At 36.9% G+C, this 23,397-nt stretch overlaps 1 protein-coding gene across 1 annotated transcript in view; it reads left to right on the top strand.

The window, feature by feature from the left end:
- Window positions 1-13,791, top strand: part of SLC38A6 (solute carrier family 38, member 6) — a 68,258-nt gene extending 54,467 nt beyond the window's left edge. The window contains exons 9-16 of the mRNA XM_005874048.2: window positions 3,181-3,246; window positions 3,491-3,544; window positions 5,374-5,453; window positions 5,799-5,899; window positions 11,883-12,007; window positions 13,170-13,314; window positions 13,421-13,515; window positions 13,696-13,791. Coding sequence (XP_005874110.1) covers window positions 3,181-3,246; window positions 3,491-3,544; window positions 5,374-5,453; window positions 5,799-5,899; window positions 11,883-12,007; window positions 13,170-13,314; window positions 13,421-13,515; window positions 13,696-13,779 — 750 coding nt within the window. The 3' untranslated portion in view covers window positions 13,780-13,791. The remainder of the gene's footprint in view (window positions 1-3,180; window positions 3,247-3,490; window positions 3,545-5,373; window positions 5,454-5,798; window positions 5,900-11,882; window positions 12,008-13,169; window positions 13,315-13,420; window positions 13,516-13,695) is intronic.
- The last annotated feature ends 9,606 nt before the right edge of the window (window positions 13,792-23,397 follow it).

The raw sequence follows: 23,397 nt of genomic DNA, 5'->3' as shown, positions 1-23,397 counted from the left end.
TTGAGAAGCATCTACGTGGTTAGGAGTAGCCTGTGTATGCAAATAAACATATGGATATTAAGAGAGAATTAGCATAGATAACAATGAATTTTCCCTCGCAGATGATTGGCATTCCAAACTTTGCATCGGTAGGATTAGTTTGATTTTTCTAGCCAGTAGTTTGAAGCAGGTGAAATGTATTCATATGATATGTCTGTTGTACATAGTTTTCACAGTACTCATTTGTCATTGCAGATACTCTTTAATTCGATGCAGGTTTCTACTGTAGCAGTCATATGGGAAAATACCCTTATTCTGCATTTACTGTACTGCTTTATAAACCATCTGCTCAGATTTTTACTTGTGAGCACAATTACAATTTGGTCTACAATGGGATGATGAAGACACTGTATTTTTTTAAAGAAATACCCCTTTTAATTGGCATATTTATTTTAGAGTCTCTAAGTATTAGGTTTTGGATACATAGTGGTTAGGGAAAAGGCACATGTATGTAATTCCCCCCAAATTTTTAAAAGATGCCTATTTTTCATTAATTGTTTTTGTCTGTATGTGTTTGCAAATCTGCATACCATTTATATTACACTAAAAAAATCAAGAAAACACTTACTCTCTTAAATTATACTCTACAAAAAAGCAGATCAAAACCTATAATTTTATCTGTTGTCCCACATCCATATTTTCCATAAAAATTTTAACAAAATTTTGCTCCCTCTGAAATATCTAAAAATTTTAAAAATACTTATTTTAGCAGTGGCTTAGAATGACAGTAACCAGATGGATTACCTTTTTTGGTCCATTTTAGAACACAAATGTATTTCCAGTCTTTCTAAAAGTTCTGTCTGGAGTACAGATTAGTATTCTAAGAAATATTTTAATAAGTGGTAAATCAAAATAGTGAACTATTTGAAAGGATTTTAGTCAGATGCTTTCCTTCTGCTGAGCACTGTGTTAGGCATGTGGGAGTTTAACCTGGACACAGCTCTAAGGGTCAGTCAATTGTGTAGATGAGATAAGATTAATTTATTAGAAAACAAGTAGATAGAGAACAATATAGGCAATACATAAGTATTGATTTATTTGCTTCAGAGTAAGAATTGCAAGAGTTAAAGATCACTGAGAGCTAGAGTAAAGGTGGAAGGAAATAAATGAGCTGAGCATTGAAAGATGGGGAAGACTGGGAGAAGAGTGAAAGAAGGGCCTTCTGTGCAATGGAAAGTATTTTAAATACTTAGTCATCTTTCCCCTGTCTTTCTAACTCCTGGGATTATCTTCTGACCATGTTCTGTCTTCACCCTGAGCAAGGACTGCCTGTCACTCTTGGCTGTTGGGTATTTCCCCATTCCTGCCCTTACTTCTGGTGTGTAGGACATCACTTCCAACAACCCCAGCCCACTGCGCAGGCCTGGGGTTAGGATGGATCTCTGCAGAGATATTAGCTCTAGTAACTAATTTTATATTAATATAAAATCAGGTTGCTAATGACATTTTCTAATTAATGAAAAAATAATGATTATATTGCATTTTGGAGCATTGCTTTCAATATTTTGAATTGCAAGCCTCGTGATAACAGCTGAGAAAGTAAATGAGGTAGCTCACACATCAACTTATTGCAGTACTGGTACACAACAAATGCACCATAATGGTTGTTGCTGCCACCACCACCACTGGAGCAGGGCTAAAGAGACTAGGTTCTACCCCACCCATCCTTATATGATTATATTTAATGCATAAGTTTGATACAACCAAAAAGTAAAACAGCAGAGTAAAATAGTAACAAAAAACATGGTATATCATTTGCAATGCATGAGAAATGGTTAACATCTTTAGTTATAAACAAGCTCTTAAAATCCAGTGACACTATAATAATGCAAGGAAGCTGGAAAAATGAAATGAAAACATACAAGTGATGATTAAGCAGTGAGCAGATATGATTTTGCTGAGCAGTGATGGAGAATAACTTCTCTGCAGTGTCAGTCCTTTTAAACATACCAAGAAAAAGATGGTGAGATTGTTGCTTTTGATTTTTTTCTTCTCTCTTGGTAAGGTGACCATTCATTTTTATTACATGAGGAAAACATATCTGGAAATGTCAAAGCAATTTTCCTAGTTTACCCTTATAATTCTCCCCCTCCCACCCCCTTGGGGAGGGTTTTAATTAAGAGTCATTCTTTAGTTTACTCATTAACTTAATCCTAAAGGTATATGTTTTCCTTAGATTTGTTTTATCACTATATAAAATCTTGGTTGAATTAGTTTAAATCCAAAGCTAGATAAATACCAAATAGGAATAGGAATAGGAGCAGTATTTACTTATTGGTCTCCTGCAAAGGACAAACGCTTCCTTTATTCTCCCTTGCCCCTTTGTATGCTGGGTTTCAGCCTAGAGCAAATATTTACAGAGTAATTATGTGCCCTGAAACAAGGGCAACAATGGCAATGTTGACACAACCACAACCTTAGGTCTAGGAACAGGATGGCCACAATTAAGAGTAAAATCCTGAGGGGGAAAAAAGAAAGAAAGAAAAGTAAAATTATGAAACATTTTTATGGATTATTTCTGGAAATTGGCATCCCTCTGGATTTTTTTTTTATTTTTTAAATTTAAATTTTAACAGCTGGAATTCCCTAGCTATGTGCTTTTATTCTTAGCCAGTTCTTTCCACATTCACTGAAAGTAATATAAGTTTGAAAAAAGCAAGGAGGGATAGTACTTATATATCAGAAATCTCCAAGTTCACCCTTTGCATAAGGTCTCTACTCACTTCTGCCTGTGGCCATTTCTAAAACAGCTGTTACTATTTCTCCATCTGCCACTGATGCCAGGTCCACAAATAACCGTATTCTTGTACCATTGTCATTAAAAACATTGTGTTCCCATTTTGAGTTGCACTTTTTTTTAATGCCTTGATGCTATTGGAATTTTGAAAGTTGACTTGAGAGTACTCTGAGTCTCTAATGGGGGAGATCCCCACTAAACAGATAGGCAGCTCCCAACCTCACCCCCACCGTAGGTGGCCCCACCCTGAGGGAAAATTATACGATCCAAGAATCTTCTGTTGGCTAGCATATGGTTTGGCATGGTGTTAGATTAATTGAAATAATGCTGACCTATTTGAAATAATTTCTTTTCATGAATTTTAGAAGAAATAATCTGATTGTTGATTCTACTTATTCTTACAGATAGTAATTAAAAAATGGTCCATCCCTTGTCCTCTGACATTAAATTGTATAGAGCAGTACTTCCAGGTAATATTTTATATTTTCTTTTTATTTTCTTTCTTTTTATTTTAAGCTAAAAAGAAAAAAAATCAGGCTAATATCTTTTTTTTCCTAATAAATGGAAAAGTAATGACTAGTTTGCATTTTGGAACTTTATTTTGAAATGTTTTTATTTGAAAGCCTAGTTATAATAAATTCATCATGTTTGTTGATGCTTTCTGACTTTTAATGACTGTTGGTTTCTCTTTTTCCCCTCAATCCTCTTAAACAGATTTCAAATGCTACAGATGATTGTAAACCAAAGCTCTTTCATTTCTCCAAAGAGGTGTGTAAGTTATTAACAGATACTTTTGGTTGATTTTTCACATTTCAAGTTTTAAGAGATTTGTGGAACAGGGTCTCTTAGGTCTTTGTACCTGTAACTAATTAATTTTCATGAAAGTGCTAAGTATAGGGTTGCCTACCAGAAGAATAATATTATTTAACACAGGGTGGCCTATTATGAAACAGCCACCTTTTTTTGGCATGCCTTTAAATGGAGCCTGTTTTAAATGGGCAACTGCCTAAAAGAACAGATTTACTAAAAGTCTGGTCTGGCCAATAAGGTCCTCTGTGGATACAGACTTCCTGTTGCCCTCTGGACTTGTAAAGCTAAATAGCCAATTATATAAAAAACTCCTCCCTTGTGAGTAAAACCTTGGTCTGCAGCTAAACAGCCTCATCATTGGACCAGCAACTGAGCACTGCCAGTATGTCTTCTGGCAGACATTCCACAGTTGAAATTTATGATGCCTTTAGTGGAGACTGGAAAACCAGGTCCCCTTGCCTTCTCTGAGAGCCTCCTATACTGACAATGCCTGCAAGAGCCCTTGGCACCTACAGGGGAGACGGGTGATCTCTAGCATTGTGGAAGAGCTTAGTCTTCCCTGTGGCTATAAGTTGTTTTTTGTTGTTTTTTAATCTACACTTTTAGATTCTGCTGAAATGCAGGTTCCAGATGCTAAAAACCCTCCACTCATGTACAACTCTGTCAGTGCACTATTTCAGTGCAATAACTCCTCCATGCAGAACTTTCCCTTTTATCCGCAATTTTTACACGAGAAATGTCTCTCTGGCCCCCCAAGGGAGGTTACCACATCTTATGCGGTAAAGGCCCCTGTGTGCCTTAAAGATCTAGGTAGGGTAATTGACAAGCCAGGAAATTGAGCAATATATGAAAGAGAATTTGTGAATTAAAGTCTCATTCCCCTAATCCAGTCTCAGGAAACACTACAGCTTTCCTTCCTCTCAATTCCCTTCAAATATTTGAGGAGGCATTATGTCCCAAGATAGGTCTTCAGTCATCTGGAACTTCTTTTGCTGAAGAGCCTGAAGTTAGTAAGGGGAAAATTATTTTAGAGTAGAGAAAAGAAAGTAAATCATCACCATCATTTTGTAGAGACAGTATTTTCATTTAGTTGGTAACTTTTGTTTGCTTTATAATGACCTCTGGCTCTTAAATATTCTAATTTTTTTTAAAGTTATGTTTGTATATTCTAGTAGATCTCCAAAAATTTGCCTGTCTAGAATAAATCATGTTCATTCCCATTGAAAGAGAACATAGGCAAAGATGCTGAGGTGTGATTAATATTTGCAATATCCCCTTAGATTAGATTGGTGATATTACCTTGGATTGAGTTGGTAAAAGCAGGTTCAAAAGCATTAATGATTATTTCTGCTTACAGAAGAAAGTTGTATTTAAATTTTCTAATGCATACATTAGAATTAAGATTATTTCTAAAATGTTATTATTTTGAATCTTACCTAAATATTACTTATTTCACATAAGTTATTTTTATCTTACCCAAATGATACATGAGCAACAGCAGTTGTAGTAAAAGTAACATGGTATAGAAGCCAGCCAAGAAATATCTGGCTAGTACAGGCATTCCATCTACCAGAGAAAAGATTTGCTGATGACAATAATTGTGTCTCTCTTAAAACAAAACAAAACAAAACAAAAAAACACAATCTTATTTTATAGAGACAATTTATGAAGAATGAAGTGAATGTAACCAAATTGATTTTTTTTCCTAAGAACTAAGCTTATTGTCGAATGAAGTAGTGGTTTCAACAGAGTAGCATTTAGTAATTTTGTCCTTTTTTTCTTTTCAGAGTGCTTATGCGATACCAACCATGGCTTTTTCATTTCTCTGCCATACCTCAGTATTGCCCATATACTGTGAACTTCACAGGTACCATAGGATCCTGGATTCTTTTAAATGTATTAAATATGATCTTTTACTTCTAGGCCTTTCAGGTTGAATGACATTCTCCTTTATGAATTCTTTCCTCCCATCACTGGATTCTAAGTGTTAGTTTAAAACAAAATGAAACAACCGAGAGTCAGTTTGTCCAAACTGAGAATGTTTCCTGGAAGCATAATCTTTGTGCGGTAACTTTAAATCAGAATTCTAGTGTTTAATCACTAATGAACTAGGTCTTAAATGATTAAGGAACCCTTTTGTCCAGCTTGGGAGAGTGTTTCTATAGATATAAATCATTTCACTGATTCTACTTTTGCCATTTTTGTCTTTTAGCCCTTCAAAGAAAAGAATGCAGAATGTAACCAATACCGCAATTGCTTTAAGTTTCCTCATTTATTTTATATCGGCACTCTTTGGGTACCTCACTTTTTATGGTAAGTATATCATTTAATTGTAGGTGAAAAAATAGATTGTCCTCTCGTTCAGCGGTTGCCAACCGGTGGTCCGTGGACCACTGGTGGTCCATCAGGTCCAAAAGGTTGGTGACCGCTGCTCTAGTTGATCTCACACTTGAATCTGAACTTTGTTTCTGCCTTTCATTAGTAAGCTAATTTATTCAGGGTGCCAGAATTCACTGCAATACTGTGTGGCTCTACGGGCCTAAAGAATTGATTTTCTTTCTCTTATAAAGAATCAGGTTCAGGATTAATAATTTTATATGAAAATTTTCTTAAACACCTGAATAAAACCTCGGGATTAATGTCTTTTTACAAGAAAAAATGTACAACAATGATTTATTTAAAAAATATTTTAGAATCTTATTTTCGATACATTAGACTAGTTCAGCAGTTTGGGAGAATCAGCTATTTTAACTGCAGAAGAACAAATTGAGAAGGGAAAGGGTTTTATACTGAACTATAGTTGTATGCTTACATGTCAGACATTTCTGCCTTCAGCCTCAAGTCATATGACTCAAGACATTCATAATTTTTTAAAAGGATTCTTTTAAATTCATAAATTAAAATTAAATACTTCTTGTATTTATTTTTGAAAAAAATGCCTGCTTGGTATGTGTTTTTTTCTCTTCTGATGAGAACCTCAAGAAAAAGTAAAACTTCAAAGTCTAGAATAAGATCTTAAAATCTGTAAGCTCTCTAATTTGCAAACATGCTTCTTGTTTAATTTGCAAACAAACACATTATAACAAATTATACTTAGTTTGTCAGACACTTCAGTACACTTGTCAGTTTATGAATGCTTTTGTAACAACTCTCCAAGTAAATGACTGTTATTACTTTGGTGATAGTTAGCTGTTATGACTCTGATTTCACAGTTGATAGCCTTGTGCACATGCTTCAGGTTTTAGCCATCCATGATGACTTGTAATGGGCCTTTGCTTCTCTCTCAGAGTTTGTCCACATCTGACAAGATTTTGGAGAACATTTACTTGCATAGCTACCTTTCCTAAGCCTGGTGGAAAGAGTATGGATTTCTGAATCCAACAAATATTATCTAAATGACTACGCTGCTCTAACTAGCTATGTGGCCTTGAGCAGGGTACTTCATCTTACAGTATCTTATCTCCTAATCCCGTGGTCGGCAAACTGCGGCTCTCGAGCCACATGCGGCTCTTTGGCCCCTTGAGTGTGGCTCTTCCTAAGCCTTAGGAGTACCCTAATTAAGTTAATAACAATGTACCTACCTATATAGTTTAAGTTTAAAACATTTGGCTCTCAAAAGAAATTTCAATCGTTGTACTGTTGATATTTGGCTCTGTTGACTAATGAGTTTGCCGACCGCTGTCCTAATCTGTTACAAAGGATAGTTGCAAAGAGTGCCTATTACCGTGTCTGGCACACAACAGTCTTCCACAAAGGGAAGCGCCTGCTGATGGTGTGTTATTATCATTACTAGTGTAATTATTGCATATTTATAGGTGCTCTGTTTTTCAACATGGTACTTCTTACTGTCTTTAATGATATTTAATTTAAATATGGTAGCTTTTCAGTATATGTTGTGAGTATTATTTTGGATTTTCAGGGTGTGAGAAAATTATAATTGCTCTATATAGTCCTTTCTTTGCTATCTCTTTGTTATTTCAACAGTTGTAAAGGTCAGTCATTAATCTAAAGCTGCTCTTGCGTTTTTGTACTGATGTAGATAAGCACTATTTCCAGCTTGAGCATGGTACCCTGCTGTATACACCACAAATAAAGTTAAAACAGGCTGTTAAGCTTTTTGATCATTGCTAATGAAACAAAATTCTTGAAATACATAAGCTCTATTTTTGATGTGGTTTCTTGTATATATATATATATATATATATACATACACACATATATATATATATACACACACACACATATATATATATACATATATATATATATACACACATACTTACTAGAGGCCTGATGCACGAATCAGGCACCTGGGACCCAGGCTTCCCTTCCAACCGTCCGGAAGGTCATCTGGAAGGACGTCCGGTCTAATTAGCTTATTACGCTTTTATTATTATAGATATATTAATTGATTTTGGAGAGGTAGAGAGAGCTAGAGACATCAATGATGAGAGAGAATCATTGATTGGCCACCTCTGCATGCCCCCTACTGGGGATCAAGCCTGCAAACTGAGCACATGCCCTTGACTGGAATCAAACCTGGGACTCTTCAGTCCGCAGGCCGATACTGTATCTACTGAGCCAAACCAGCTAGGGCTGGTTTGTTAGTTTTTAAATATATTTTTATTGATTTCAGAGAGGAAGGGAGAGGGAGAGATAGAAACATTAATGATGAGAGAGAATCATTGATGGCTGTCTCCTGCACGCCCCCTACCGGGGATCGAGCTTACAACCCTGACATGTGCTCTTTGTCCAAAATCGAACCTGGGACCTTTCAGTCTGCAGGCCGAAGCTCTATCCACTGAGCAAAACCGACTAGGGCTTGTTTATTAGTTTTTATACAGACTTTAGCTCAGTAAGACTTTTTTTAACATAAGATATGATAGCAGGGTCTCTGTTGGGATTCAGCAAAAACAGTATATCAGAATAGTTGTATATTTTTCTAAATTAAAATTGAAACTTGGCACAAATACTATTATATTTAGGACTCTTCAACATTGAAAAGAAAGTCTAAAAAATGGACCTCCTTCTTCTCCCTATGGACAAATAGAGCTATTGGAAGAAACCTCAGATGGGCTACACATCTCTAGGATAGCTTGAGAAGTAATTACATAAATTACCATGAGATGCTTAGGAGCTGTATGATCATCATGTAAATGTAATGTTTACTACCCAGGGGTTTTCCTGATTATCAAGTAACACTGTTATGTTGTCTTGGACTTAATCCTTCTCCACCAATGCAGATTCTTCAGAGTATCCACATTTTATATTATGGAGAAATGCACATCTAAGAAAAATAACATGGTAGGTAGGTAGGTAGGTATGTAGATAGGTATATAGATAGGGGAAGGAAGGAAGGAAGGAAGGAAGGAAGGAAGGAAGGAAGGAAGGAAGGAAGGAAGGAAGTAGAAGACTGAGATAGAAAAAGACCAAAAAGTAGAAAGAGACAGAGGAAGGAGAGAAAGATGAAGAAGGGAAAGAGCAAGGAGGGAGGAAGATAAAAGATTTTAAATTGTGGTTCATAAAAAAGAGCTAGTCCTATATTTTAATATTGAATACATGCATTGCTCAAGCATTCTGCTAGAAATTATCGTGACAGGTCATTCCTGTGGCAGAGACTTTGGCTACACCATCCTTGCTGACCTGCTGTTGTGTACACACACACACACACACACACACACACACACACAATAATAAAAGAAAGAGAATTAAAGAAAAATAATTTTTCCAAAGACAGAGGAAAATTCAGATACTGATATGCTAGTCAGTGTTTCGTTAATCATAACCAGGGAAAATCTTGTATATTTCTATCTGGACAACAATAGCTCTCAGTCTTATGAAATTAAATTGCTAATAGAGTCTGAGGCCTTAATCAAAAGGGCTTATCACAAGTTAAGGCTTCAACTCATTTTATAGATGAGCATCTAAAGCCCAAAGAGGCGAAGTGACCTGTCACACGATTAGTGATTAGTGGCAGGCCTCCTGAATCCTAATCCCATGGTCTTTCCGCTGCTCTGTAGTGATCTTTAGAAACTTCATACCAGTTTGACAATGTGTATGAAACAGGACAGCCTCCTGACTTCAGTAGCATACACAACTCGCAGAGACCACCACCGGTTCTAACTGAGATTTGTAGAGATTTGTCTGAATCCAGAGAAGCTTGTCATGCTCTATTCCTTACATATGGTAAGGCTCAGCTAAGAACACAGAACTGACTGGCTCAGAAGGAAGGGCTTCATCCTCAGAAAGTAGAAAGTGGACATGTAACCGCTATTTTCAATATATAATAAATCTAGTTCTTCAGGCTTCTGGAGCTGCTTGGGGTTCTGTCACAGCGCTCCCCAGGCTTAGTTAATACTTAACTTTTGTCAGATTAAAGAGACCTATAAGTATATACCTAGATTACTAATATTGGCTCTGATTGCAGATGTTAAAGCATTTTAAGTTGAGGGGGAAAAGTGTTCCTTTGGTAAGCCAGGCCAATGCCCAAATGTTGCATAATAACCAGACCATGTAAAAAGTCTATGAGGTTGTTAAGCAATAAGTGTTAATAGCTCATTTTTATGATTCAGAAAGGGGGGGGGCAGTTTGCCGTATTTCTCCAAAACTCACAAGTATCTCACAGATTTGGGAGTAGAATTCAACTTTAATCTCCTACTTAGTCCATAGTTCCACACTGTGTAAAGTACATCTTTGATAATTTAGACAATTAGTTCCTCTCCCCTTTCCATTATCATTGGTCTAGTCCAGTCCTCATTACCTCTCAGTGATTATGACCGTTGCTTCTGTTTTCCCTGTTTCGGGTCTCATTTCTCCCAATCTGTCCTGCTTAGTTCAGATCAAAATACACTATTCTTCATAAGTCATGGCATCTCTGTTCTACCAGAGCGAGCCCTAACCCTTGAAGAAAGAGTTCCATTGCTGAGTCTTAAATGTGTCTCCAGCCTTACCACCCTCTGCTCTTGCACTGCGGCACCCTCTACGTCAGCCGCTGCGCTCCTCTGGAATCTCATTTTCTCAGCTGCCTATTCCCTCTGCTTCCTCAGGACTTCTGCTCTCTTTCCCACAACTTTGAGTGTCAGCACACATACATTGACTCATTTAATGCTGTAACTCTACAGGTGAATGTATCATTGTCTCCATTTTATAGGTGTAAGAACCAAGGGACTCAAAAGTTAATTTGCTATTAAGTAGTGGGACTTGAACATTAGTCTGTGTGGTCCCAGATTTCAAGCCCCCCTCTACCATCCTGCTGCCCACTATATCATGGTGACTCTCCCTAAGCCTTCCTGGATTTCTTTCTTGCTCATTCCAAGGCCATAGTTATGTTCTCTGTTTAGAATCACCATAGCTATTTGTTTGGACCTTCTTCTGTCACTTATGTGTGTATCTGTGCTTAGACACTATTATATATGTGCGTGTATTCACCTTATCTGCCCTTTAAATTTTAAGATCCTTGAAAACAGAGGTGTGTTTGATTTGTCTCTTATTTCCTCCAAAGCACCTTTCCAAAACGTATACGCTCAAATTTAAAAAGCACTATTCTTTCATAAGTACGTACAAATAAATCTGTCTTTCCCTACAAGGCAGTGATATGCAATGTTCTGAATACCCTCACTTGGGTACACCTTGTCTGTCTTGGGGTGTGGAAAACGTGGGAGTGGAAGAACACTATGGAGCAAGGCATGGTTAGCGTGTACAAATTCTGTCACTGACTACCACACTGGCTAGCTAAGTAAGCCAGTTCCCTAAAACTTGTATGAAAGATTATCTACAGATGAGATGTTGAGGAAACTGGTAAGATGCGCGCAACTCAGTGAGACTCTAGAAAAATTGCAGTATCGAGGAAAAGATATTGGCTTTGGTACAAAAAAAAAAGGTGTACAGCTGTGCTAGCTCTGCCCCAATGAGCTACCAATCTTATATTATTATCACACGGACCAAATTCAGTAGTATGTACACGTGAAAGCACTTTACAAAGCAAACAATATACATGTTCAAAACCTTCAGATTGTGGGAAACTTCTAATGAGATATTTTAATATATATTTTATTGTCATAATTTAAGTTCTGCCTGTGCTGATCTCTAGTGTCATTAAAAGAAGAGATCGTGGGCTTCAAGAAGATATTTAACTAATGTCTCTGTTTCATAGGAGAGAAAAGGGCCAGAGATGGGTTGGGGACTGGGAGTCCAAAATCTGTTAAGATTCCTTTGTGCAAAGGCAAACAATTTTGCTGTTATTGTCATCTTAGTAGTTTTTATTGTGATCCTTATTGTTATTTCTTTAAATTTACAGACAAAGTGGCGTCTGATATACTTGAAGATTATAGTAAATACTTGCCTCATGATGTTGTTGTGAGGACTGTGAAGTTATGCATACTGTTTGCTGTGCTTCTGACAGTCCCTCTAATCCACTTCCCTGTAAGTACCCTTAAAGGTTCTGCTGTCGGTGTAGCAGCTCCCTAATGTGGCAACACTAATTCTTTGCAGACTAGAATGTTTGAATCACATCTAGTCTTGTGTATCTTATTCATTTGTTAAGTAATTGATCAAAGACCTCATACTTGCGTATAACCCATGAATGCACAAAAATAACAGTGAGCCCCTAAGCTAATTTGTGCTTTTTGAGATTTAGTTTAGATTTATGCTTTCCCACAGCATTGTTTCCAATTTAGAGACTATAGTTCTTCTAAGGTTTTGGATGTGTTTTTTCCCCCCCTTTTTAATTCTGTATTCTGTTTTTTTCAAAAGAATGTGCATGAAGAGGAAAAAGTCAAGTCAGCAAAAATAAGCTCCTTCTGGTTTATTGTAAATCTATCTTCATGTAGACATTCTAGTTTAATCTAAGTCCAACTATTTTATTTGCTCTAGAATTATAGTTTAAGGGCAGAACAGATTTTCATTCTGCATTTAGTTGCCATACTTAAGAATCTTAAGAATTTTTGAGAAAATGGAAACAAAGGCTTTGGGTATAAATGCTTCTGCATGGAAGTCCCGAATTCCTGAACAGTGAGTTCCTTAAGACCTGGGCCTTCAGGAGTTCTGCCCCCTCCCTGTGCACACTGCAGGGCCAGGAGTGCAGCAGGGGCTGTGTAAACATTTGTGGACGTGACCGCCTGCTGCCTGCCTTAGCAGTGGGAAGTGTCATGAATTAGTTTTCATATTTACATGCTGTGAAACAGATAATATAAAATAAAATAGTAAATGGTGTTTCTTCCACATGGCATGATTTCTTTTCTCGTTTTAAACCTTTTGTTCTTCTGTTGAAATTAATGATTCTCTGAGATTTCATCACAGTGTTATTGTTGATACTTTTGAAAATTATGCAACTTAAAGAAATTGTATGTGAACATTTTTTCAAGAATTAAAGCAAAATAATTTTTATGAAGATCACACAGAAATATGTATTTCTTAGTTTGTGAATAATAAACACAATAATGGTTTGTGTTATATTTTTGAAAACTAGGTGGTGTTGGGGACAGGAATATCATGGTTACGGTACTGTACATGTGTTTGCCCAAGCGAGTATTTTGGCTTTCACACTTTCTCTTTGCTTAAATCTGTTTCTCTTTATGCTATACAGGCAAGGAAAGCTTTAATGATGATGTTTTTCTCCAATTTTCCATTCTCATGGATTCACCATTTTGTGACCACGCTAGCACTCAATATTATCATTGTTTTACTTGCAATATATGTTCCTGACATTAAGAATGTATTTGGTGTAGTTGGTAAGTTTTATATTTCAAAAAGATCCACATAATAGAATGGGTAAACTTGTTATCCAGCCTAACATCTGAGTCTGGCAATCATCCTCTCTTTTTCTCCTGCTTAAAGGTTCCAGCACATCCACATGTTTGATTTTTGTATTCCCAGGACTATTTTATCTTAAACTTAGCAGAGAGGATTTCCTCTCATGGAAAAAGCTTGGGGTAGGTTGATTTTTGTTTTGTTTCTTTTAAGAATCCTATTTTAAGAAATAATTTGTCATTTTCTAATTATTTTATCTACATAAAAAATAATGTATTTTGAGTGATAACATACATTATTGGAAAGGGTGGAGATTTAAAAAAATACCCTAATTGTTTTTATCTTTTTTCTTATTTCCACAGGCCTTTGTTTTGCTCATCTTTGGAATTTTGGTTGGGACTTTTAGTTTAGCCCTCATCATTTTTAATTGGATTAATAACAAATGAAAGATATCTTTTCCCATTTCTTGTGAAGAATAATTTACCTCCATATGCAAAAAAACAAACAACCCAATTCTGGAAGGTACCTTAGATGAATGCTCTCTATATGGGTTAACATTTCTGTAAACATTATTAACTCAAAAGTGGAACAACATGGGAGTGGGCAAGGGAAAGTGGACTCATAGCAGTTTTAATCAAAATAAGAAACAAACTCAGAATACTCTTAAATGTATTAGGTCAATCTTTTCTTTGTCTATTTGTGGGTCTGTTGCTTTTTTTAGATTAATAGACTTAGTTTTTTAGGGTAGTTTTAATTTTCACGAATGTTGAGCAGAAAGTAGATTCCCATATGTGGCTTCACCCCCAAAACATCCATAGTTTCCCATATTATTAACATCTTGAATTAGTGTAGTATATTTATTATACTTGTTGAGCCAAATATTATTATTAATTAAAGTCCATAGTTCACATTGGGGTTCACTCTTGATGTAAGCATTGGCAATCACTAATCATTTTACTACCTTCGTAAAAACTCTGAGCCTTTTCTAGCATGTCCTATAGTTGGAATGAAAAATAGTATCTAACCTTTCAGACTGGCTTCTTTCACTAAGCAATATGCAATTAAGTTGTCTATATGTCTTGTCATGGCTTGGTAGCTCATTTATTGGATGTACCACAGTTTTGTTTTCCATTCACCTATTGAAGGACCTCTTGGTTGCTTCCAAATTTTGGCAGTTTTGAATAAAACTGTGCAGGTTTTTGTGTGGACATAAATTTTCAGCTTATTTGAGTTAATACCAAAGGACACAATTGCCACATCATGTGGTAAGAATATGTTTAGTCCTGTAAGAAATTGCCAAACTGCCTTCCAAAGTGGCTGTAACATTTTTCATTCCCACCAGCAGTGATTGATAATTCCTGTTATTCTACATCCTCACCAGCATTTGGTGTTGACAGTATTTTGTATTTTTACCATTCTAATGGGTGTGTAGTTGTACCTCCATTGTTTTAATTTGTATTTCCCTAATGACATACGATGTTGATCATCTTTTTCATGTGCTTATTTGTCATCTGTGTATTTTCTTTGTTAAGGTTCAGATCTTATGCCTGTTTTTAAAATTAGGTTGTTTTCTCATTGTTGAGTTTTAAGCATTTGTATATTTTAGATACCGGTTCTTTATCAGATATGTGTTTTGCAAAGATTTTCTCCCAGTCTGTTTCTCTTTTCATTCTCTTTAACAGTGTAATTCACAGAGCAGAAGTGTTTAATGTTATTAAATATATTAAGTCAATCTTTTGTTTATTTTTTAAAGAAATCAATGTGTTAAGCTTATATACAAAATTGAATCTTAGCTTGTGGGCTAATGTTGTCAACGTCAATCACCAACAAAACTGTGGGATTATTCCATTTGGTACTTTGCCCTGACTCCAAATCCTCTCCGAGAAACTTTTGTGATTTTTCTCTGTTGTGCATTATGAGACGAATTGTGATGCTTGGCTGTAGACTTGAAAGTTCTCTGAGCTTTCTTGTTTGTCACTAAAACATGTGACTTTCTACTTGGCAATATGACAAATATTGATGCTTTATGTCATATTTTGTTTGGAGGTTATAAATCATTCCAGTCTTCCCAGTGATGTGGCTTGTTTCTGGTTGGGAACCAGAAGCTGGGTCTCTCCTCCCCGTGAATATTCTATGTAAAGGGCACCTTAGCAGCCTACCAAAGCCAGGGTGTATCCGTGAAAATGTAACCCCATCCCTGTGCACATGTAAAGTAGGGAATTACATGCAAAATGCCAGTTTGCATGTATGGAAATCCACACTTTTGCAGGTGCCTCTTGCTTCCCACTTAGGAAATTGGCTGAAAAATTGACAACTGAGCTTTTCTTTTGAGTTAAGATACTTCTTTGGCAAATCTGAGATCTGCATGGTCTAATGGAAGAAGTCCAAGTTTGGGGGTTAGAAAGACTTAGATTCAAATCTCAGTGAGTTTAGGGAAACTACTTAACCTCTCTAAGCCTCCACTTTCACATAGGTATTAGATGGAGTTAATACCAATTATACAGGGTTGTGCTGAGAGGATTAAGTGACCTTGTATAAATTAGGTACAGTTTGAAACAGGCTCCCTTCATAGATTAGCTATTTATCCCCTTTCTTCCATCCCTTTATCTGGAGCAATAAAATAAATTTGCTTTCAATCAGGGACATGGAATTTCTTCATCTTGCATCTTGCACAACTGTAGTGCTTTCCCACAGTTCTACCCCAGCTGGACTCCTACTGATGCCTTCCTGAAACTGGGCACTGAGCCTGGTCCCAGAGGCACCGCCGAGCATGGCCTTCCATGTGGCTTCGGGTCAGCCAGAGTCTATCAACCTGATAAGCTCATTCTTGTACCCTCTTTTTCTGTTTATGAAATTATAGATCCAAATACAAATAGGGGTTCAGCTGCTTAAATAAATCTAACTGCAGTAATACCAAAATAACCCTAAGTCTGCAACAGATGCAAGGATGCCCCCTGGGGCAAATGTTAAGTGTGATGACAGCTGGGCATCAATTATTACATTTGTCACCCGCTCATGGGATAGGATCATGGGAGGTTTGGCAAAGGGACAAGTAACCTATTGAACACTCTTGCACAAAACTCTGTTAATATCAAGAGAAATTATTTGTGGAGGTGTTTTTATTTTACGTTAATATTCTGCCTTATCTAGTTGCCTGTTTAGAGTCACAGCTTTCCCTATGAGTTTGGAAGAAGCTAATAAGATGGCTGGTATGAGCAGTGCCCCCTTCACCGGCATTACCCAAAAACCTTCAAGTACTCCTCAGCGTTTTTCCTGCGAAATATAGGCCTTCTCATTATGGGCTTAATGTTCATAATTTATTAGGTAATAACTATTTAAAATAAAACGAAGTTAAGCACAAAATGTATACTTCTCCAACACTTGGAGACTTGTTTGCTAAATTAAAAGACGAAGTGCTGAGAATATAAAATTACTTTCATATGTTGAGCGTGAATGTTTAAATTGTACTTTTTTTAACGGAATGTTTACTCATGAGCTTAGCATTTAAATGGTTAAAACAAGCCTTTGAAGTTAACACTCCATTAAGATGAATGGGGGTAATTCACACCTCTGCTGGTGCTGTATTATTTCAGTCTGGCTGCGGAGAAAACAAGACAGCAGTGGGTTGATTTACTGTGTGAAGGCCCTTTAAACACCCAAGGTCTGGAAATCTTTGTTGTTGTTTTTTTTCTTTTTCACCTAGAAGCAGAATCTGAAATTCAGCACAATTTAGGTATAGAATTGAAGTCTTGAAAGTACCATAGATTCTCTGTTATCTGCAAGTTCCTACCTGGCTTTATTTGTTCCTGTACTCTAGTGTTTCTTCCTACCATGGCACCGTTTATATTAAAGTTCCACTAGTAATTCACCAGTGGAAAAGCAGAAAGGAACCATCCATTTTCGGGTAAACTTTGCACATGCCTTTAAATGGTTTATGAAATAATCCTCGCATTATCATCTTCGAAACTCTCCAAGTTCTGCCTTTGCCTGACATAAGGTTTGCATCTTTAACAGCTATTTTCTTCCCCATTTGGGGGTATGGCATGTGGTTGAAGTGAGTTATGAAATAATCCTCGCATTATCATCTTCGAAACTCTCAAGTTCTGCCTTTGCCTAACATAAGGTATGCATCTTTAACAGCTATTTTCTCCCCCATTTGGGGGTATGGCATGTGGTTGAAGTGAGCAGGGATCCAATGGGAGGAGGCGTTTGTCAGTGTGTTCTCTGTGGTAGTAATGTTGTATATTTGAAATGTGCATTCCCCCCATTGATGGAAGTCTTCTAGCCAATCGATTCTGAAATAATTAGTTTTAGAGGCTAAGAATAAGGCTGTATGAGCATTTTATGAGCAATGCCCCCTTCACCATGTCAATGAATTTGGAAGATCTTTTTAACGTAAACAGATTTTTCTTGTGTCCAGTCTCTGCCCGTTTATTTGCAGGATCAAGTTGCTAGATAATCTGTGGGCAGCTGGGTGTGGACAGTATTTCCATTTGGGCTGCCTCTCATGTTGCCATTGCCAGTACAGTATATAGAAATGGAAAGTAGATGCTAGAAACACAAGGGCCCAACCAATTCATCTAAACCTGTATTGGGCTGTGTTAGAACTAGCCCAATTGAAAACAGTTTGTTTCCTGCAAATTACTCTGCCTAAATTTCAGGTGTCATAATTTTTGGTCTTAGAACTTCTCAGAACCTTCTGTAGTAAAATTTGTTTTTCTAATTTAAACACAAAATTTATCCTTTTTTCTCCTGTCGTAATCCTTTGATAGTCTCTCTGTATGAAGTAGGAAATTTAAGAAAACAAAATTTTGATAAAAGATAAATAAAGATATTGTGGGGGTGTTTTCCTCATTGCGATCAGAACTCTTTCTGTCTCTCACCCTTCCTAAACAATCTGATAAATGTCCTACTGTCATCATGATCCACTGACCTAGTTTGCCAGGCTGTCAATTAAGGTGAGCAATTATGAGGTGCAGGAAGACTCATCTTGGCTGACGGCCAGGTGGACAGGTGGGAATGAGAGGTTCATTCACCTGTAGCACAAAGTAAATGGGTGCAAAGGGAAATGGAGTTGCCAGGAAAACCCCCCACACAAAACAGATGGATTAAAAGACATTCTAATATGGGATGGGGCCTAGGCACCGATACATATTTTTAAAGTTTCCCAGATGACTGTAATGGGCAACCACTGGATTGCTACATCAGCCTTCTCACAGATGTCTGCCTTCCAGTCCATTTTGTCTGTTGCTGTCCACTTGGAATCCTGCTTTCATAGGATGACATTCCTGCTCAAGAGCCTCAGGTGGCTCCCTACTTCTTTGAAGGTTTGGTCTTTTGTTGTTAATTTTATGTCACATCACACAACTGGGCTTAATTCCACATTCCCCTGTCTCATCTACTAACCTGTATTTTATCCTTTTCTTGCCTACATTCTACAATACACTGAAATTGTTTCACTGTTTGGTACTTGATTTGCCTTTGGTTACCATGTTTCAACATTTTTACTTCCACTATCCTCCTTTCCCCAGTCCCACTTCCACATACACACCCACAACGTCCTCATTGCTTTCCTCTGCCTGGCCACATACTTCCCGTTCTCCAGGAACCAGCTCAGATACCACCTTGTAAAATCAATGCTTCATTCTCCACTCCACCTTACCCTTAAGATCTGTGTGGTTCTTTTGGTACATGCCATTAGTACCTTGTAATATATTTTCTGTTTCTTCATAAATTGCTTTTGCATTTCATTTTTAATAGTTAATATACATGTGGTACAAATTCAAAATTTACAGAATTGCTTCTCTCTCACTTCTGCCCAAGCACCTAGTTTTCCTCCTTGGAAGCAACCACTCTTGCAACTTTCTGTGTCCTTGCAAATACATTCTAAGCCTAGCTACTGTAGAGTTCTACAGAACACACACACACACACACACGAATGTTAGCAAACTACATGAATCCTCTGCACTTTGATTTCTTTTCACTGAGAGAGATATACTAATAAATATATTTAAAGATATCGATAAGTTATTTTTAAATTGTGGTGAAACGCACCTAACAGGAAATCTGCCCTCTTAAACTTTTAAGTGTATAATACTGTTGTTAATTATATGTACATATTTGTACAGCAGATCTCTAGAACGTTTTCATCATGTATGACAAAACTCTATGCCTTTTGGACAGCAGCTCCCCATTTCCCCCTGTTTTCTTCCCTGGCAGCTACCATTTTACTTTGTGTTTGACTACTTCAGCTACCTCATACAGTGGAAACATGCAGTATTTGTGACTGGCTTGTTTCACTTAGCGTAATATCTTCAAGTTTTATTCATATTGTAGCACGTGATAGGAGTCCTTCTTGAAAGGCTGAATAATACTCCATTGTATGTATGTACCACGATCTCTTTATCCATTCATCTGTCAATGGAAATTTAGATTGTTTCCACCTCTTGGCTGTTGTGAGTAATGCTGTAATCAATAAACTTGGTGCAAATATCTCTTTCAGTTCTTTAGGATATGTACCCAGAAGTGGAATTGCTGGATCATATGGAAATTCTATTTTTTATTTTATGAGGAACCTCTACACATTTTCAATAATGGCTGTACCATTTTATATTTCCACCAGTAATGCACAAGGCTTCATTTTACCCACTTCCTCACCAGCATTTGTTGTTTGAACCTCTACACATTTTCAATAATGGCTGTACCATTTTACATTTCCACCAATAATGCACAAGGCTTCCATTTTACCCACATCCTCACCAGCATTTGCTGTTTTCTGTTTTTTGGTTGTCTTTCTTTATAATGACCATCCTGACAGGTGTGAGATCTTATCTCATTATGGCTTTGATTTGCATTTCCCCCATAATTAATGATGTTGAACATCTTTTCATATACTCATTGGCCATTTCTGTGTCTTCTCTGAAGAAACGTCTATTTAAGTCCTTTACCCATTTTAAAATAAGGCTATTTTTTGTTAATGTTGTTATTAAGTTGTAGGAGTTATTATATATTTTAGTTATTATATATTTCAGTTATTACATATTTCAGATATATGGTTTGTGAATATTTTCTCCCATTCTGTAGGTTGCATTTTCAAAACATATAAATCTGTCTAACTCTAACAGCTCATAGTATTCCATTAATGCATGTACCCTAATTCACCGGTTTCCTATCAATGCATTTTTAAGAGTTTTAGTTTTTTTAATTTTGCTATTTTATTGTAATGCTTCGATTATTAAATTTATGCCTACATCATTTAGCCCATATATGAGTATATCTGTAGGTTAAATTCACACCCATTTAACTGGAATTCTGAGTCAAAGGGTATGTGCGTTTTGAGTTTTGATATATATTACTAAATTGCCCTTTGTTATAGGTTTTACTAACTTACATTCCCACCAACAATGTAGTAATTGCTCTTTAAATGTTGTGAGGTCATTTGTCTTTTCACATTTAAACACCTTCTTTCCCTGACTTGGTTGTTATTAACACAAAGACACACATATATGTCCTGTGCTTATACATAATGCCTATCACCATGAGTTTATTTAACTGGTGTCAGCAAATATTTGTTTAATCTCACTTCATTGTATGTCTAGGGTAGTGGTTCTCAACCTTGGCTACACATTAGAATCACCTGGGGATCTTTTTAAAATTCTGATTTCTGGGCCTCCTGAGGCTAATGTGCAGCCAAGGTTGAGAACCACTGGTCTAGCCACACTCAAGGGGCCAAAGAGCCGCATGTGGCTCGCGAGCTGCAGTTTGCCGAGCCGCAAGTTTGCCGACCACTGGTCTAGGGAGTTTTCTTAAGGCTGTGATGAATGTCACGTGAGAGTTGTCCCCTTCATACATGTGCTGTTCCCAGGAGAGGACGTTCCTATGTGTGATATTCGTAGGAGAAATGCCATTTATTGTTCTTTCTTCCCAGGATTCTGTGTTTTCATTGTCTCTGAAAGATCAGCCGGTCCTTAGACCTACTATCAGGTTTAGTTTGAGTATTTCAGTATAAGGACTGCAGTGACATCAGACATGTACCCTTCATACATGTGCTGTTCCCAGGAGAGGACGTTCCTATGTGTGATATTCGTAGGAGAAATGCCATTTATTGTTATTTCTTCCCAGGATTCTGTGTTATCATTGTCTCTGAAAGATCAGCTGGTCCTTAGAGCTACTATCAGGTTTAGTTAGTTGGAATATTTCAGTATAAGGACTGCAGTGACATCAAATGTGTCTAGAATGCTTCATATCCTGAAACTTTGTGGATAACACATTTTTCTCCCATTTACTATAAATTATCTAAACAGAAATACTTCTTGAGTTTTTTCCAAATTTTTATAATGAAAAATCTCAAACATATATATAAAGTTAGAATAATATGTCCATATACCCACCACTGACATTTAACCTTTGTTCAGATTTATTTTGCTACCCACATATAAACATGAATATATGTATCTGCTGAATGATTTGCAAGCAATTCTTGCTGATATTCTATTGGGTAGTAAATAAAGCTGAAAATTAATTTTGTAAATATCTCCTTCTGTGAACAAATCTAGTTTAAATGTTTCACAACATTTTTTATTTTTAATTTTTTTTACAAATTATATTCCTTTCTCTGAAAGGATAAGAAGCCTGTTTGATGGCATCTTTTCCTCAAATGCCAAAAGACCCGTATCCAGGACACAACAAGGTTTAAGTGGGGGAAGCAGCGGGCACCACAATTTCTTCTAGTAAAGGAACTATCTATGTCTCTGTTTAGGAAAATACCTTGATAGGTCATTTGGGATGAAAGGTGGGACCCTACCCATTTTCACAACAGTGTGAATCCATATACTTTAAAATGGTTAATGTTATGTGATGTGACATAAAATTAACAACAAAAGACCAACCTTCAAAGAAGTGGATCTCTGGTATTGGGGATAGCTCTACACTTCCTAACACTTCCCCCTAGAGCAGTGGTTCTCAACCTTCTGGCCCTTTAAATACAGTTCCTCATGTTGTGACCCAACCATAAAATTATTTTTGTTGCTACTTCATAACTGTAATGTTGCTACTGTTATGAATCGTAATGTAAATATCTGATATGCAGGATGGAAAGGGTCATTAGACCGCCAAAGGGGTCTCGACCTCCAGGTTGAGAACCGCTGCCCTAGAGTCATTAGTCTACGTTCTCTAGAACCAAGCCTAGGAGTTTAGAAACTGGGCTCCCAGAACGTGCCTTGTATCAACCCGAGGTGTAGTGTGTTTGGGATCACAACTCGACCCCACTTCTAGTTGGATGGTGGTAGTAGGACTCGAAGGGAGTTGGGCCCCTAGGGAAGGGCACTATTCCCTTAGGGAAATAGTGAAGACCATTTTCATAGCTCCTGATTCTCTTACCCAGTTCTCTGTTCAAAAGAATTTGGTATTTTAAATGAATGGAAGGTTGTCAGGAGCATAAAATAGTATGATGAGCAAGCACTTGTATGTATGGACTAGGCACTATGGCAACCACATTATCTCATGTAACCTGAGGTAGGTACAGGTATATCCCCTCATTTAATAGGTTACAAGTTAAAGTTTAGAGAGGTTATGGAGTTCAAGTGACTTGTCCAGGATCACACATTCAGAATTTTGACTTAAGTTTGACTATAAAACATGTGTGCTTAACTATTATGCTAACAATAGTGTATCCAGCTGTTGGAGTTTTCCCACAGAATGATTCTGCTCATAGTAGATTCATAGATGATACTGACTGTGCTGAGAGGGCTTTATTCATTTAACTTGTTGCGCTGATTTAGTTTGTTCCTCACACCAGCCAGACGGCATTGGCCGCTTTGCGTCTCCGTCCTGAGTCATGGTCTACTTTCACAGCTTGTTGTTTCCTCTTGGTGAAGTATTTCAGAGGAAATTTTAGGCAGAGGAGAGGTATGTGGGCTTTTACATAGACCAAGAATGTGTCTCAATGCTTGTCAATCAGACTTTGAAAAATCTTGGATCCTTTGAAAAAGGAATAAATCCATTTTTGTGTTCTATGACTCTCTGCAAATACAATTATTTAAAAAATTGAAATATAGCTCAGATAC

This window comes from Myotis brandtii, unplaced genomic scaffold (genome assembly GCF_000412655.1).
Source record: "Myotis brandtii unplaced genomic scaffold, ASM41265v1 scaffold423, whole genome shotgun sequence".
In the NCBI taxonomy this organism is placed as follows: Eukaryota; Metazoa; Chordata; class Mammalia; order Chiroptera; family Vespertilionidae; genus Myotis; species Myotis brandtii.
Note: the sequence above shows the minus strand (reverse complement) of the source record. Positions and strands in the feature narration are given on the sequence as shown.